Source organism: Pterocles gutturalis, unplaced genomic scaffold, assembly GCF_000699245.1.
Source record: "Pterocles gutturalis isolate BGI_N339 unplaced genomic scaffold, ASM69924v1 scaffold50083, whole genome shotgun sequence".
Classification (NCBI taxonomy): Eukaryota; Metazoa; Chordata; class Aves; order Pterocliformes; family Pteroclidae; genus Pterocles; species Pterocles gutturalis.
The window spans coordinates 1,544-17,717 of record NW_010119901.1 but is presented as its reverse complement, the minus strand read 5'-3'; the positions used below and the strand labels follow the sequence as shown (position 1 = coordinate 17,717).

The window sequence follows — 16,174 nt, the reverse complement described above, 5'->3', positions numbered from 1 at the left end:
TTACTTGTTCACCTTTTATAGGCAGAGGCCACGCCTTACGCGGCACGATTTTGCTACTTTGTTGTAAAAGCAAGACTGAGTCCATCCTTAGACTCATCAGGGGTTCAACGTCCGTTGTTGATGGCCTTACTCAGCAGGGGTTTTGTCAGTCCATGGAGTAAAGCCTTTGATGTATTCTTCCCTATCCTCTTATCTACAACTGGACATCATGAGGCCTCGGGGCAAGACTTCGCCTTATCAGTGCCTCGTTGATTGAGTCCATTGTTAGTAAAGTCTTTAGCTCATTCCTCTCCTCGTCATCTTTTGTCTACAACTGGAATGTTTTGAGACACCATGAGTCATTGTAGACAGTCAAGTTGCAGTCTCTGCAAAACTGCACGGACTAGTTCTCCACGGTAGCTGTACTTAGATGTGATTGCCCCTGAAGTAATTATCTCCCTTTCGCGCGAGTTTTAGTACAAGCCTGTTGTGCTGAGCCTTGTGCATCCCTAAGCCTAGCAAGACCTTGCTGTTATCAGAAAAGGGAGTGGAGGAGATGGAGTCCTGTTCTGGTGACATACCTGTGAAATTATCCCTGTCCTCTTATTAGCTGAAGAGCTTCTAATGCTCAGAGAACTTGGGCTGCTTCATGGTAATTTGTAGGAAAAAACCAACTGATTTTATTTTCTGTGTTTAACAACAATGGTCTCGCTTCCAGTTTTTAAGGGAAATATCTTTTTTTTGCTGTGTGGTGCAAACAAGGCTGGAAATACCCGAATTCCTAAATACAATGCTGGCAATTGTGAATTTTTAATGTTTAAGACCCTAAGAATGAAGTTTAGATTAAAATCAGTATTTTTGTTCTCTCCAGCTTTAGTATTTTGTACCGTGTAACTCAGAAGGTGTTTTTAGAAGTACCGATCCCATTTTACAAATTGGGAACCCAAGTCTGGTAAGCCAAAGCAACTTGCTCAAAGCTGAAAGGACAACGGGAGCAGTGCAGTTCGGGGTGCAGATGGATCCTGGAGAAAGGATCCTCCTGGTGCTTCAGGATTTTGTACCATGGACCAGGCAAGGAGGGCCCAGGTGGGCCTTGGTACAAATTAACACCAGTTTATACAATGGGTAGGAGCAAAAGTGAACAGATGGATTCACAGGTGACCTCGGTCAGCTTTTACTCTGCTGCTGACACAGAATCTGTGCAATGGTACGACTGGAAAGGAATTTAGTTGTAAGACAAGTCAAATTCTCACATCATCTAGGCCAGAAAAGCCCTCGCCAGGATAAGGAGTGGCTTCTGAAGGAGTGCAGGCAAGGTAGAGCTGAGGGCTCGTGGGTTTGCTGGCACCAACGAAATGGGACTGTCTTGGTGGTGGCCAGGAGAGGGCACGTCACTCCTGCGTTGTCAGCGGGTAAGGGCGTTCTGCCAAACACAGTCACCTGCCATCTGCTTCAGAGGAAGAACCACCTTCTGCCCTTGCCCTAAGTGCCCCTCCCAAATCCAGCTGTGGCCAACCTCTGGATTTGCAATCAACTGAAACCTCAAATTCGATGTTGACTTACCCGTTCCTGAAGTTTCTAGTGGTGTGGCATGCAGAAGAGCAGGAACCACCCCGGGTTTTAATCTGGTTATGGAATTGTATCTGATTCCACCTATTTTGGTGTTTATTAGCTGCATCTTCAACACAAACCCCTTTCTGAGGAGGAAGTACCAGACAAACACGCAGCCTGTGAGGACCACCGCCTTGTCCTGATGAATCGCACCTTACCACTGGGAGCAGCCAGGTTCTGCAGCTCAAACACACCGACTTCTCCGTTACTGTCTCCGACCAGCAGGCAGTCAGTGTTCTTAGCAAAGAGGACGGACGTGAATTCCGCTCCTGGGTTGGCAAAGCAAGAGATCACGGGGTCCAAGCTGCAACCCAGAAGAGGCAAGAATTAAATTCTAGCAGAAATGCAAGCACAATAAATGTTGCATGTTTTACTTTTTCCGTTCTAGATTAACTAAAAAAATAAGAAGCGAGGCAGTGTTCTCTTTGGTCTCTACCAGAACAAAAATCCCAGCTGCTATGAATTGAAATAATCCTGGTTGCCTAAAATCTGTCCTGTTGCCTAATATGGGGGTTGTGGTGAATATTTTTATTATATGAATAATTTGCTTTATGCTGCTGCAAGATTTGGTGGGCTGCCTGCTCCACTGCGGGCTTCACACTGTCATTAGTACCAAATAGTACAGACCAGCAGTACGAGGCCACAGATTAACTCGGCTGCACATGAGATGTGCACCTACTTTACAGCAGTGGGAAAGCGGGAGGGGTATCTGAACTTCTGACCATCTTATCTTTATAAAAGGTCCAAAGTAGCTCAGTTTTGTTATTTTTCCTTTTAACCATGGCGGTGGTAGAATCTATGATTTCTGCAGGAGAAAAAGGCAGTTTTACCCTTTATCAGTTCCATGAGGCATCCAGCTCCTTCTCTTATCACAATTCTCAGGTAACTACCACCTGCTTTTACAAAATGCGTGTTTCAAAATGCAATACTTTCCATAACTAAGCAAGCAAACGGCGTGCAGCTGTCATGACCTGATAACAACACTGGTTGGGCAAATAATGTGTAGCCTTTGTGCCATGAAGTTTCTGAATCTTGAGAAAAGTAATTACTTACATACTGACACTGAGATCCCAAATTTCTACTCTGCTTTCTTTTGCTGCTGCAAATACGAAGGCTGATTTTGGAGACCACGTAATGTCCTGAACACAAGCGGAGGCAGAACTGAAAGCTAGAACTGGCGTCTGTGAATCCTGCTGCCATAAAATAATGCTCCAGTCTGCAGAGCAGCTTAGGAACATGTCGGTGCTGAATGGATTCCAAGCAACTTTGTACACAGGACCCTTGGTGTTTGGGAAGAAACAAAAAAGAAGTTTGTGTTATTCTGGAGCTACAGCCTCACAGGGTGGTTTTAATAGTCCCTGACTATCCTCTGACCTTAACAGCAAAACCAGCATTGTTTTCTGTGTCCCCATAGGAAATTAGGATGCAGCAGATGTGGTAAAACAGGGGAGATCCTGCGAATAAAAAGCATTCAGCTGATTCTGTCCCTTCCCCAGTTGTCAGGAGAAGCTGATGCTGAAAGGGCAGCTTCTTGGATGAAGCAAAGACTTTAAAAAAAAGATGATGTGTTAAAGTTCTGCCATCTTTCTCTGAGAGGTAAGACTATTTAACTGTGGTTTCTAGAACAATGAGATTACTGGTTGTTTTGCTAAAGTAAAGCCAGAACTAAAGCTTTAAAACAGTTTATAGTAAAAATTTTAATAAAATACTTTAAAAAAATCCTTATAGTGTAGAAAGTAATCCTTTAAAGCTGTGATGCTTTATGCTATGGTAATCCATTCCTAATGTAAGAAAAGAAGTTTAGGGGTTTTTGTTGCAGATATTTTGTTCAGTAAATATAAGCAAAGAAACTATTACATTAGTGAAATTAATTGAGCAGTTTCTGCTGTGGCTACTTTTTCTATGTATCACCCACCTTATGGCCTCTGTAAGTCTCTAGAAACTGCTCACTGCATGAACAAGAACACCTGTGGATGTGACCCTCTTCTGTTCCAGCAAGATAAAAATTAGTATCCTGAAAGAAAGGTAAAAGTAACCAAAGTTGGGTTAACCTATTTGTCACTCATCCAAAAATATATGAAGGACTGGAGGAGTTTGGCAGGGACAGTCCTCTGAAGGAGTAAAGTGGAGTTTTCAGGATGTTGTGTGTTGGGCTTGCTGCACGTGTGCTACAGAGGGGTGTGCACAGAGATACAGCGGTGCCAGAATGTATCTCATTTGCTCTGTGTGTTCTCCATCCAGGCAGAACACACACTGCGATTTTTGACTCCTGAAAATCTCGGACTTTCTGTGATCCACATGGGCAACCACAGGTATTCTTCAGCTGCTCTGAGGACCAAATATTCAGCTGGATAAAGAGGGTAAGTGCAGCCATCAAAGTCCTAGACTCGGGAGATGTTGCACAGTCAAATTCTCACTGATTTGACCAACACACAGAGGAAAGCTGCCCTCGGATCCGGCCCAAAGCCAATGTGAGTAACAGGCTGAAATAATGTACTTGTTCACGTACGGGGATTACTTGCTGGGTTTACCACATCATCCATTTTGGGTAAAACTGTTATTAGCTAAGAAGTCATTTGTTTCAGAACTGAATATACCAGCGTAAGTCCCAGGTTAGTGCATATTAAGGTAGCTCTGGCTGAGGATCTCCCCCCTGCAGCATAGTTTTCCTATATAACACTTTAGCCAGGATGGACTTTCTGAGCCTACCTTTGGATGGAAGTCAAAGCACATTCCAGCTGCCTGTTGAGATATTGGAGCTTCACTTTTCCTTTCCTTCTGACCTGGTAATTTTTTCTTCTCACTTTCTGCTCGCTTTATTTTCATCAGATCTGTGCAAATAGCAAGAGTTTTTGTCAAACAGGCATAGGACAGGGCTAGAAATAACTCGTGCTGCTGTGGAATGCTCAACAGCTCTTAAATATTTAGTGTATGATAATTCCTGTAAAGAATGTCACCTGAAATAAAATGAAGCAATTGCCATTTCAAGTATTATCCCTCTGTAGGAAAGCTGCAGGGGAAAACGCTTACCAGTGCAATCTAGTCTCTTCTGTATAAGCCACTCGGTTACTCGGCCATCTGCTGAGATACACATTAATCTCTCTTTTTTGCCATCTCCTGTTGTACCTCTGTCCTGTTCCACCCACCTCAGCTGCCATACAGGTCCTGTGTGTTTATTTGGAGATTCCCTGGGACAAAAAATGCTCATGATAAATCATATATGAATGAAGATGAAGACCATATATTTGAAAAATTATTAACCTTCCACTCTGTAATGAACGTCAAGTCTTCTGACAGAAATGTAGTTTAGCTTTTCTTTAAAAAAAGAAAAAAAAAACCCAAACCATTGGCTGTTTTCTCCAGGAAATTTTTTCTTTTATCAAACATGTTTGATATCTAGTTTCAGGGCACTGTTTAATGTGCTGATGTACCTTTAATTGATACCTGAATCATGAAAACAATCTGCACCTTGCAGGAGACTGCCTCAGAATTGGGGAGCCACCCTCAAGGCAAATGTCTCTCTGATCATCCCTTCTCTCATTTTCTTCGTAACTCCTGCTTGTCCCTCAGCTATTCTGATATTCTTTCCATTTTTGGCAAGTAGAATCAGTGAGTAAACAGCAAAAGCATTTAGGCACTATCATAAAATTTGTGTCTGCAGTTTTGCTCCAGAAACTTGTAGTGTTTGAGGGTAATGTAGGCATTTCCAGTCATAGCTGGAAGATCCTGGCAAAAGTTGGAAATTAAAAAATTAAAAAATTGTGCAACACTCCTGAGCATTCACAAGCCTTACTTATCCAGACTTATCCAGACTGTTACTATTCCCTCAGCCTCTCAGTTGTGGATATTCTTTTATTTGTTGTTTGCTAAGACATGGGAGAAGATGGGAAATCACAGCCTTACCCGCTGTCCAAAAGTGCAGCATCGTTACGACTCCGTACATTATAGATTGCGACAGAACCATTGTACATTCCAACTGCTAAAAGATTCGGGCTTGTCGTGGAAAAATCCAAAGCAGTAACACAATGCTCACACTGGAAAATACGCTCTGGCCACTGAACAGTAGAAAAATACAAGAAGGCTTTAAGTTAGTTTCTTAATTTACCTTGGTCTTCTCAGCACTGGATTCTAAATTGCCAGGCTCTGCTGGAAAATTCCAGTGCTGATGACCATAGGGACTTCTAGACAGAAATTAGGTACCGTATTCTAAACGGTTCAGTTTCTTTCTTGCTGCAACTGATAACATTAGGAAAAAGAAAGACTATGCAGAAAAAGGACACTGTAAAATAAGGTAGATGGGCCTACTCCAAACCAAATACTTAAAAATCAAGTTCCCTACAATTCAGCTGTGTGAGAGCAGTGTGGGGGGTTTTGTTTTTTTCTTTTTTAAAACAAACTTGGCATTTTGGAAAATTTCTCCAGTTGCTTCCTGTCTTATAATGTGAAGGTAAACACCTTTCCAACTTAGCTGAAGATAAAATGCAATCTAATGTGCTCCAGGGAATCTGTAAACTGCTCTTTTAATGTCATTTTCTGTGTAACCAAAGAACCGATTCAGCTCTGTTGTAAGATTAAATCCTTAAAGTCCCAACACCAAGCTCTTGAAATGGGAAGCAGCAGAGCGTTAGTTTGCAAAAAAAAGTATTTTCATGTGTGTGCCAGACCTTATTTCTTAATGGTAGGCACTTGGGGACATCAGGGAGTCACAAGAGTATTTGATTGTTGTTGGTGTGATAAATATGAATCAAAGACTTGACTCTGCTTGATTTAAATTAGTCTAACACACAAATTTGGGAAAGCAAGATTTGTAGAACAAAGCAAACAACAAAAAAAATTGTGTAATTTGATGGCAATCAGGTGACTTTTACTGTGTCATTTTATAACTAAGATTTCCAAGATTTTTTTTAAAATGGATACTTTAGAAAGGATTGCTTTTCAGGTGGATACGTAAAGGTGTAAACGTCACATCTATGAAATCTACTGTCTTTTTTGACAGTATTATTAGAAGTTAAGATTAGATAATTCTATTTGATGGTGTACCTTTAATTTTTTTTCCTTCAGCCTAATAGAATTTCATGGTACAACAGAAAATGGATGGGAAAGGATAATCCTTAAATTTAAAACAGATATTCTCTGTAGTGAGAGTCTGGAAGTACTGAACAAATGGTCTATAGATTTTGAAAAACAAAAGGTAAATGGATTTATTTTCACATTTGCTGTGCTCAAGACTTTTCCAGTCTAAAAAATAATTACTACACACCTGGGTCTACCCACTGTAATAACAAAACAGATTTACAGCCTTGGGTAGGTGGCCCTAGGGGTTGGGAATGGGATAGGGAGATCTGCATTGCTAAGTGCCCAGCGTGGACTGGTACTACCTGAGAGCTGTAACCATCTGCTAGCTGCTTGCTGGCCTGTGTGCGAGGAGTTTAGCTCCTGTGAACAGATGTCTGTGTTACCAAACCACCAGTACAGTCAGCACCTCTGCTGGAGGTGTTAATTGAGAGGACGGACAGGCACAGAAACTAAACTGCTTCCTGCAGGCACTTTCTTTGGGTCAAGATACAAGCATGTTGCTAGGTACTGCAGTTGAAATCAGTTTTCCAGAAATGTGTGATTTCGGCTAGCAAATTCAACGTTACTGGCTAGACTTTGCTTTTTGAAACAGGAGGAGGGAAATAAAGCAGAAATAGTGCAGCAGAAAAATGCATTGACGAAAAAGAAAGAAAACAAACTGGCTGCTTGTTACCATGGGGTTCTTCAATGACCAACAGCAAGCCAAGCCTTTCTTCTGCTCTTTGAAATCAAACGCTCCATAACCAACAGCTAAAAGATCCTAAAAGCACAGATCCACAGGTAGATCTCAGTTTAACTTGAAGTTCAGTTACATATTTTAAAAATAACTTTCTGCTAACAGTGACTCCCAGTGCAAAGTCTGGAAAAGTAATGCTCATGTCATATGCAAGTAGAATAACGCACAAGAAAAAGAGAATTTCAGAATTTCTAGAATACTGAAACCTGATTCAACTGAAAGTGCATTCGCAGTCACAATGAGCTGGGTGTGCAATCCCCCCTCCCTGGCCATCATCAAAGTATGTCCCCTTCTGGAGATTCTATAACTGTATTTTAATGCTCAGTCTTTAATGGAATATGTAATAATACTTTTACTTTTCTCTCTCAGCGTTAGCTGTAAAAGGGGCTTCAGTGGCCAACCCAAACTCCTAGCTTTTAGCCCTCTACAGTGGGGTCCAGTGAATTCCCTTCATTCCTTTCCATAAGCAGAAGTAAGAAACAGCAGCAAGACTTTAGTCTTCAACTTTACTATTTTTTTTTTCCTACACACAAGCAGTTTGTGAATCTAACACTTTAAAAGCAGGTATTTGTTTGCCCTATAATTCTCAGACTGAAGTCTATACATGCGTCCAACTTTACAATATCTGGGGATCTGATGTACTCACAGTATGAAATGGTCTTTATTTTCTCTCTGGTTTTCCCTTAGGGCAATCTTACTGGTTTTATGTTTCTCATCCTCACCTGTTTTTACCTTCCTCCCATTCATTATTTTTGTTGTGGCCATAAGAGAGCTCTGTTGGACAAACTGAGCCGTAATATTACCCAAAAGTGGAGATGTCCGAGTCCTTCTCACCTCCCCTGGAACCGAATTAAATAAACCTGGGCCAGCTGCTCAGAAATCTGTGCCTGTTTTTACGCTTCTTGTCCTTAAAGTTTGATGAATGCTGCTTTCTTTGGAGATTACTGTTAGAAACAAAGATCTAAACTATTGCGAATAAACTCCATCAATGGTGATAAAGTTTAGTAGTAGGGGTTTAAATTTCAACCTCCAGTTCTATAACATGCCAAGTCTGTTATCTCAACGTTGTTGTTCAGGTGACTGCCCATGGTAAACTGGACCAATTAAATTAAATTCTGGACCAATTAAAGTTGTTGTGATACATTTGTAGGAAAAACCTAGTGCAGCTGTCGGACCTGTAGAATAATGCAGCAATATTGTTGTATGGAAGGAGAAAATTCAGAGAGGGGGATGCAAAGACAACCCGTGTGACTGCAGGGCTGAATCCAGCTCTGATCCCTCCCAACAAAGTTCATCAAAATCAGGAGTTTATTTACACCAACAATTGCTTGTACCATTGTGTAGGGGAACTCACCGGGTTTACTTTGTTCCAAGCCATGCTGCTCACACTGTAACCCTTAGTTAAATCACATGTATATGACCACAGCCATTCCAGCCCGGGAGGTAGAATTTCCTCTGGGGTTTGGTTTAGATCTGACAGAACTGATGAGTCAATGAATGCTTCCTTCTGCTCATCCTTCTTTTTCTTGTCGTGCTCTTCCTGTTTAGATTTTTTCACGGCTGCTACTGTACCGCTAGTGTCTGATGTAATACCAGGATCTAAAACGCACAAATATGGTGGAATCTGAGTAGTAATGTTTCACTTATCTAACTCCAGTCATTCACATGGGAAGAAAAATTTTCCCTTTCAGCAAATATTTTGCAGCACAAAAAAAAAAATGAAGTGAAGATTTGAGGAATTAAGATATCCTAATTTTTAAAACTGTGTCTAAAATGTTGATGGGGACATAGGTGGGTAGACCAGGCTGCAGTGTGCCGGTTATGCTCCAGCTGTTTATTGAGTGGGTTTAGCTACCCAGCAACAAGTTATGAATTTATGTCCACACCCCGCCAGGGATGTTTCTAATCTCTCATATTTAAAAATTGTTTACATGGGGATTTTTCCAAGTTAGATCAGACTCCTTATCAAATAAATTTAAAAAAGAAATTGCCAAAGACATTCCAATGCAAAAACTGGTTGGAGAAGTAGCAAATTTAATCTGTATTTTAACTGTCAGGAGACAAGTTTGACTAATATTTTGGGTAAGTCTCAGTTTGTGGTGATAAGGGGAGATGAGCCAGCTGAGAACTCATTTATTCAATTCTTCCACCAAGTATGGCAGGGATGTCTGTTAAAGTGAGTGTAAAACTGCAAAGTTCATGTTGACATCTCATAAACTCTCCTTTCCTTTGCCTATCTCTTAAGTGACTTGTTGTCTGTAAAGACATTCAATGAGGGACATAACTCCAGGACTTTCAGTAGCATGCAAAGCCTTGTGCTGGAAACAGGGTAGCCAGTAAGAAACAAACCTGTAAGGACAGGCAACTGCCGATAAACTGCAAGTTTGGGTTGAAAAATATTCTCCATTAGAATCCTCTCCATGAAAAATAAATCTTTTTGATGTTAATATAGCTTCTGAATGACATTCCTCCTCTTTGTGGATTCTGGCAGGAACAGCACCTTCGGAAACCATTGTGGAAGGTATGCAGCCTGACAACAAGATAATATGTGAAAAAGTAGTTTTAACCTGGTAATACTTTGCACATAAAAGTCAAGGGGACATGAAGGCTCCTTCTCCACCTGCAAAATGCATAGAAGAATCTATTGTCATCAAAAAATAGTCCCACTATTAATTTTTACATGCTTAAATTTTGTTTTCTTTTATTGCTTAAGTACCCAGGATGAGATACCTCCGGAATTTTTCACAATTGGTGTTTTGCTTCTGCTGTTCTAAGTAAGTTAGTACCAGCAACCTTTGTCACTATTTATTTACGATCGTTTATGATGGCATTGTACAGAAAAGGTGTTAGTGCAGACCCGTCCAAGATTCTTCCACGTGCCAGACAGGCAGTCCAAGTGTTTTCTTCATGTAGTTTTCACCGCACAAAATAGTGATACGCGTGGTTTAGAAGAATGAAAAAAACCAGCAGAAATGTAAACCTGGAAAAATGTTACCTCTGTCAGAAGAGATATCCATAGTCTGATCGTGCTCTTTAGCTGCATGTGATTTGCTGATTTTCCCAGTTGTGGCTCTGCTACCTTCTGCTTGTGACGTAGGTTCTATTTCCAATGCATTAAATGTGTCGTAGAAGTCCCAGTTAGTGACCGTCATCCCTAGAAATGAATTACATTGTTCTACACAAGTCTCTTGTCTCGGTACATTATTACAAGGGACTATGTACAGCTGAGCAAAGATTTACTTCTTGTACTAGAGCCCCAACAGTCTGGCAGAGGGGCTTTGGAACCAAAGGCTTCCCTTCAGCAGGGCCGTCTCCAGCACAACAATGCTCTGTAACCTCGCCTTGGTGTGCTCAGCTCTTCAAACGCAGGTTGGAATGAGCCCTGCTGATGCCCAAGGCACACAAAAAAGGGCAAGATATGTTTTCAAATCAGATTAATATCTATTTTACTACTTTTGAGAGTGATATATATTTTTTTCACTAATTTTACATGCACTAATGAACACGAAGGAAAAATGTTTGCAATAGCATTCCCCATAGTTTTTTTTGGCCTCCTACACAAAAAAAAGTCTGAAGTGAGGCAAAGCAGGCACATCTAAAACCTAGATATTCCTCTACAACTTTTTGAGAGCACTGAGGCTGAACTTTCTGTAAAATTGCATCTAGCTTGTGAGACTGCCAAGATTTTCTGCTTTCCCCAAGGTTTTAGATCTCATAACACAGGTTCTCTTCTTTGCATTATGGCAAACAGAAATAGGAATCAGTGTCACTGAAAAGTTAAGGGGAAAAAAGGGAACTGTGTCCTTTCATATTTCAAGAGCATAGCTGCGCATGAGGTGAATTCCTGCCTCCAAAGAAGCATGCTCTGCTTGCAGAGTGCTGAGGAGGCAGGACACCGCAGCTCTCAGCTAGGGTAATGACTATTTTATTGCAACGGATACAGTGTACCAGCACCAACTTCAGGTTGTAGGAGGGACAGAAGAGGCCACCACAAATCACACTAGTCTGAACTTAAAGTTCTGGAAGTGAAAGTTAAGGAAACATTGTCTCTGGCTTAGAGATGGAAGACACAAAAAAACCCCCTTTTCCTCAGCATCCTGCCTGTATGCGGGGAGTCTTCTGACATCCCATGATTTAGCTGTATGCTGGAGTCTTCCCAAATAAATATTTAACAAGTAAATTAAATTAATAATAAACCCAACTATGTAGTAAATGAGACCCCATTCTTATTAAATGCCCTTTCCCGTGTGGGAAAGTTTACCTTTCTCTTCCATGATGATTTTGTCACATTGCACTTCCTTGTTCTTTGTGGCCCCATTAATGGTTTGCATCATTTTTTCTACATAGCAATCATTCCCAGGTCTATTTTTGCACATGTCAGTATAAATCTTATTCCGTTCCCTTGGGGGGAAAAAAAAAAAAGTATATTGACTTTCTGAAAAAACATCTGCATTCAACTTCTCAGTGTATTTAACCACAAGTTGAACAGGAGAGGACACTCTGTTCTGTACTGTGCAGGGTTTTTTTTGATTGCCAGACTTTATTTCACTCTACATACCATCTTTCAGCAGCTATTTCTGACCTTGTGATGCTGTTCTAAACCAGAAATGCCCTGTAGAGGCAGACATCAGCAAAAATCCTTACTCCAACTACCTTTGTGCTTTTGAGGAATATAGAAGAGTTCAGAAATACATAGCTGTCATCGTTTGGGAGTGAAAGGCAGCGCATCCAAGAGACAAAATGAAACTAGTAGGTTTCTATTTTGTCCAGCCCTCAGGTTCTTTAGGAATGATCAGAGGGAACGGTGAAACTTTTACTATTATTTTGGTTTCAATATTCTAACAGCAGATGTAGATCTACGCCCAGCCTTAGTCCAGCAACAGGTTCTGTGCTCAGGGAGAGTCGCTGGCTGCTCCTGTGCAGCTGGCAGCATGTGCTGGGCACACCAGCTAACTCCGATCTGTAGGATGCTCTTCCTCTTCCTTCTTCGCCAAAATCACTCCCGTGTGATTCACAGACAGCGGGGGCTGGAGTCCTCCCATGAACTTTGTGTGTATACTAGCAGAAAAAAACCTCAGAATCTAAGCTGTTTGACTCGCCAGCTGCAGTACGTGCATCTCAGGCGCTGGGGCTTCCGCCTCCAAAAGCTGCGTGACAAGTCTATCAGGCTGACATCCCTCACCGAGACGTTTCAAGAGGCAGCTCCTGAGAGGAAGCCAAAAAACTGCGTGTTCTGGGTGACCTCCCTACCAAAGTTCATGGCAGTCCAGGGAGGAGGCTCTGAAGTGCAAACACACTGGATGCAACTAAGGGAGATGCAGTATTTTAACAGGCAAGGGCACTGGCAGTGGGGTGAGGTTTCTTTGAGCTAGAAGCACTGCGAGGAGCTTCAGAGGAAGCCAAGGCCTGCTAGTTTGTTTATATCTTTGTTATTAAGAAATTATTGTCTGTAAAGCTCCACACCAAATCAATGCAGAGGTCTGCAATTTCTTACTGTTTTCATTAAAATTAAATTGTGCTGTTTAATTACTTAAATTTATTTAAGCATGTAATATCACACTTTTCCATCTTCTCTTTCCCCCATCCCCTGCATGTTCTCATCACCATCCCCTGCTTTTGCCAGTCTGCCTTCATTTATCAGTGAAAGAGGGCAGGGATTTGACCAGCAAGGCGGAGGTGTAAGGAATTTAGGCTGTTTTGTCAAAAGAGATACTCCAGCCCAATATGGCTTTAAGCAAAGGTGAAATGACAAATTGTAGCAGTGAGGACACTGAACCTGCATGTGAGCAGCCTGTTCAGGACTGTGCAATCAGCAGAAGTTGGGTGTGCTGAGCATACCAGGTGCATCTATGCAGCTACTAATATACATACATAACTCTTCCTGCATCTTCGGATTCTGCAGACACCACAACAGATGGCATATCCAATATCCATAGAGTTTCTGTCTCTGTGAGGTAAATATCCACCCTCCTATCTAAGTCTTCTTCTGTCAGGTCTTCTTTTATCTCCTCTTGCCTCACCTGCACATCTGAAAAATTATATGAGGGTAACAAGTGAGACCTTTTCTGCTCTAAATTTAAAAGAAAACAAATTAATTCTGAAAGTATTTTAATGATCAGGAACCAAGACTGGTGAGGCACTGAGTTCCTCTGAAGTGCTGGGCCTCTCACATCCACTGCCTGCAGTGCCTCACAAATCCCAGTGCTCCAAAGAACAGCTGAAATCGATAATTATACAGTGTATGTTCTTTACCAGATAAGCTAAGAGCTGTGTCTCGTTGAAAGCCAGGTTCTGCTGTTTCATCTAGTATGGACTCAGTCGTTGATGCGTTTGATATAGAAGTATTGCTGCTTCCATATGTCCTTCGGTAACAAAGAAATAAGCAGAAATAGTCCGTGAGAGTCCAGATGTCAGTTAGCAAAGCACTACAAAAAGAGCAGCGTTGTTATCAGGATAAACCACAGAGGACGGTAATAGAATCTACCGGGATGCTTGCCTTGTGAAAGAAGTTGTAGAAGGCTTAGGAAATAAAATAATGAAATGGTTTGAAAATACTTAAAAAAGAAGAATTCCTCTGAGAGCGTATCCTGAGGCACTAAATAGCTGATGGAAAAGGAGCTGGTGAACTCTCAGATTCATTCTTGGCGTATAATAACATGAAGTCTTGGCTGCCTACTGAGCGATAATGCAAACCCACAGACAGCACTGTTCTCAACCAGAACTTACATCCTTCGGTGCTTTGCATGTGCTGAAATGTCTTTAAAATGCAAGAGAAACTCATTCGAAGGGTTTAGCTTGTTAAAAAAAAATAGGTGATGTTCATAGGGGGAATAGCTGTGATAACTAGAAGTAAAACTCAAAACATCAATGCAGTGGGAGGTTTGTCAGCAGATTTTCTCTTCCTCAAAAGTCAAGTGTGAGCAATTATAAATATACTGAAAAAGAGCATTTTAAAGATTTGTATTTAAAACTAAAGTTAAATAATTTCATTTTGGTTTTTAAATTAAGAGCTCTTGTCTCCAGAAAGGGTGCATTTATTTCTCAGGAGGTACATTGTGTTTTTAAGTCTTTTTTTTTTTTTTTTTGTGTATACTTGTTTCTGGTTAATATCCCTACCTCCAGGATTATCCGTTATGATGGCCACCCTAGGAAACATGACAAAAAGATAGCTCTTAAAGAGCAATCTCTTTTTCTCAGAAATCACAATGGCATCAACTTTGCCAAATAAAACAGTAAACAATGCTTGTCTTTATTTAACTTGTATGTTTCTTCCAGTGCTACCTTTCCTAATCTTTTAGTCCCTTTGAATACAGAAGCAGCAGCTCCTCTCCATACAACCTGGATGTGCACACGCCGGTTGATAAAGGGATGTGGTTCATTATTTTTCATTTTAAACACAAATAGTTATTTACCGTCTTTTGCACGACTTAATTGAATTTGTCAGCCTGAAGATAAAATGGCTCAAGTCCATTGACTTTGTTTATTCCTTCTGTACTGAAGGTTTTTAAATGAAAGCTGGTAAGTACTACAACATGTAATTTAGAAGTTTTAACTCAAAAGTTTCTGTAGAATAATATTTTTTGAAATGGATGCACATAATGACACAGAGGTAACTTGCTGAAATTAGTTGAAAAGAGAGGATTCTTGCTATGTTAACAAAATATGGATATTTGAACTGAAAGAGTCACGTTTTTAGAAAAGGTTGTCTGTACTGAATAATTATCGTTACAACTGGCACAATACTTTGAAAGAAATGTGTAACTCTTCAGTGAAACCAGACCTTTTGTTTCCAGAGCATTTTTGCACACCCACAGCTAAGCAGGTATTGATATATTCTAGTTTTTGAAAAAACACGCTTGGAGAAGGCAGAGAGCATCGGAAGTAGCTAAAGGAAGTATATTAACGAGCTGCAAATGCCCCTTCCCAGCTGTACGGCCTTGCCCAGACAACTGGAACACAACCTCCTCTATCTTTACGACAGTGTTTTGTCACATATGTGTGCATAGGTTCTATCAGAACTTTGCATGCAGGCCTCACCGTTACCAAACCTGCAGCCTGGGTGTCTGCATTGACCTGTGGGGTACTCATCCCTAAAAATGCTCCATTCTGGTACGTTACATAAGAAAACGAATGTTGTTTAGGAAAGAGAATTTAAATGAAATTAGAACTATGCCAGGAGCGTGTGCTGCAGTCTGCTTTCACTTGTATATATTCGCATTTCAGAAGTAGTGCTGACACAGTCACAAGTATTGACAAATTCCATTTATTCTATTTATTATTCCTCAAAATTTAAATGATGACTATGACAGACACGTTTCTGTATTTAGACAACAGAGTGTCATTATTAGCCCTGCACAATGATTCCAGCTCTCAGTCTCTCTGAAGAGCAGATGTGTGGCCGCTGCAGGGAGGAGCCCTGTGAGACAGGATTTAAGAGACAGCAGATGGACTTACCTTGGGAACGAACCTAAGCTAGCATTCACTCCAACAATGGGAAAAGGAGAGAAAAAACCAGATCCTATGGCCGCACAGTACGAGCTTGATGGCAAGAGCTTGCCCTGCCTGGGTACAACTGAATGGAAGAGTGGATGGGGTGTCACATCCTTTCCTTCATCATCAAAAACCTGCAAAAATGTTTAAATAATCGTTTCACTGTGTTCCCAGAACAAGCGACAGCGATGACACTTGCAACATTTTATCTTGTGTGAAACGTAAGACCCTGATCCAGGCAGGAACCTGACAGAACAGAGGTCACCCCTCTCTGCAAATAAC

General features: G+C 41.0%; 1 protein-coding gene across 1 annotated transcript; it reads right to left on the bottom strand.

The window, feature by feature from the left end:
- Positions 1-1,748: 1,748 nt before the first annotated feature.
- WDR78 (WD repeat domain 78) lies at positions 1,749-16,026 on the bottom strand (the record flags this gene model as incomplete). Its single annotated transcript, XM_010076689.1, is given in 15 exon segments — positions 1,749-1,894; positions 2,644-2,870; positions 3,506-3,604; positions 4,300-4,421; positions 4,621-4,778; positions 5,494-5,645; positions 7,340-7,426; positions 8,757-9,001; positions 9,752-9,843; positions 9,845-9,932; positions 10,398-10,556; positions 11,664-11,803; positions 13,274-13,430; positions 13,655-13,827; positions 15,857-16,026. Coding segments are annotated over 15 exon segments (2,215 nt in total), but the record flags the coding sequence as incomplete, so codon positions are not given.
- Positions 16,027-16,174: the final 148 nt, after the last annotated feature.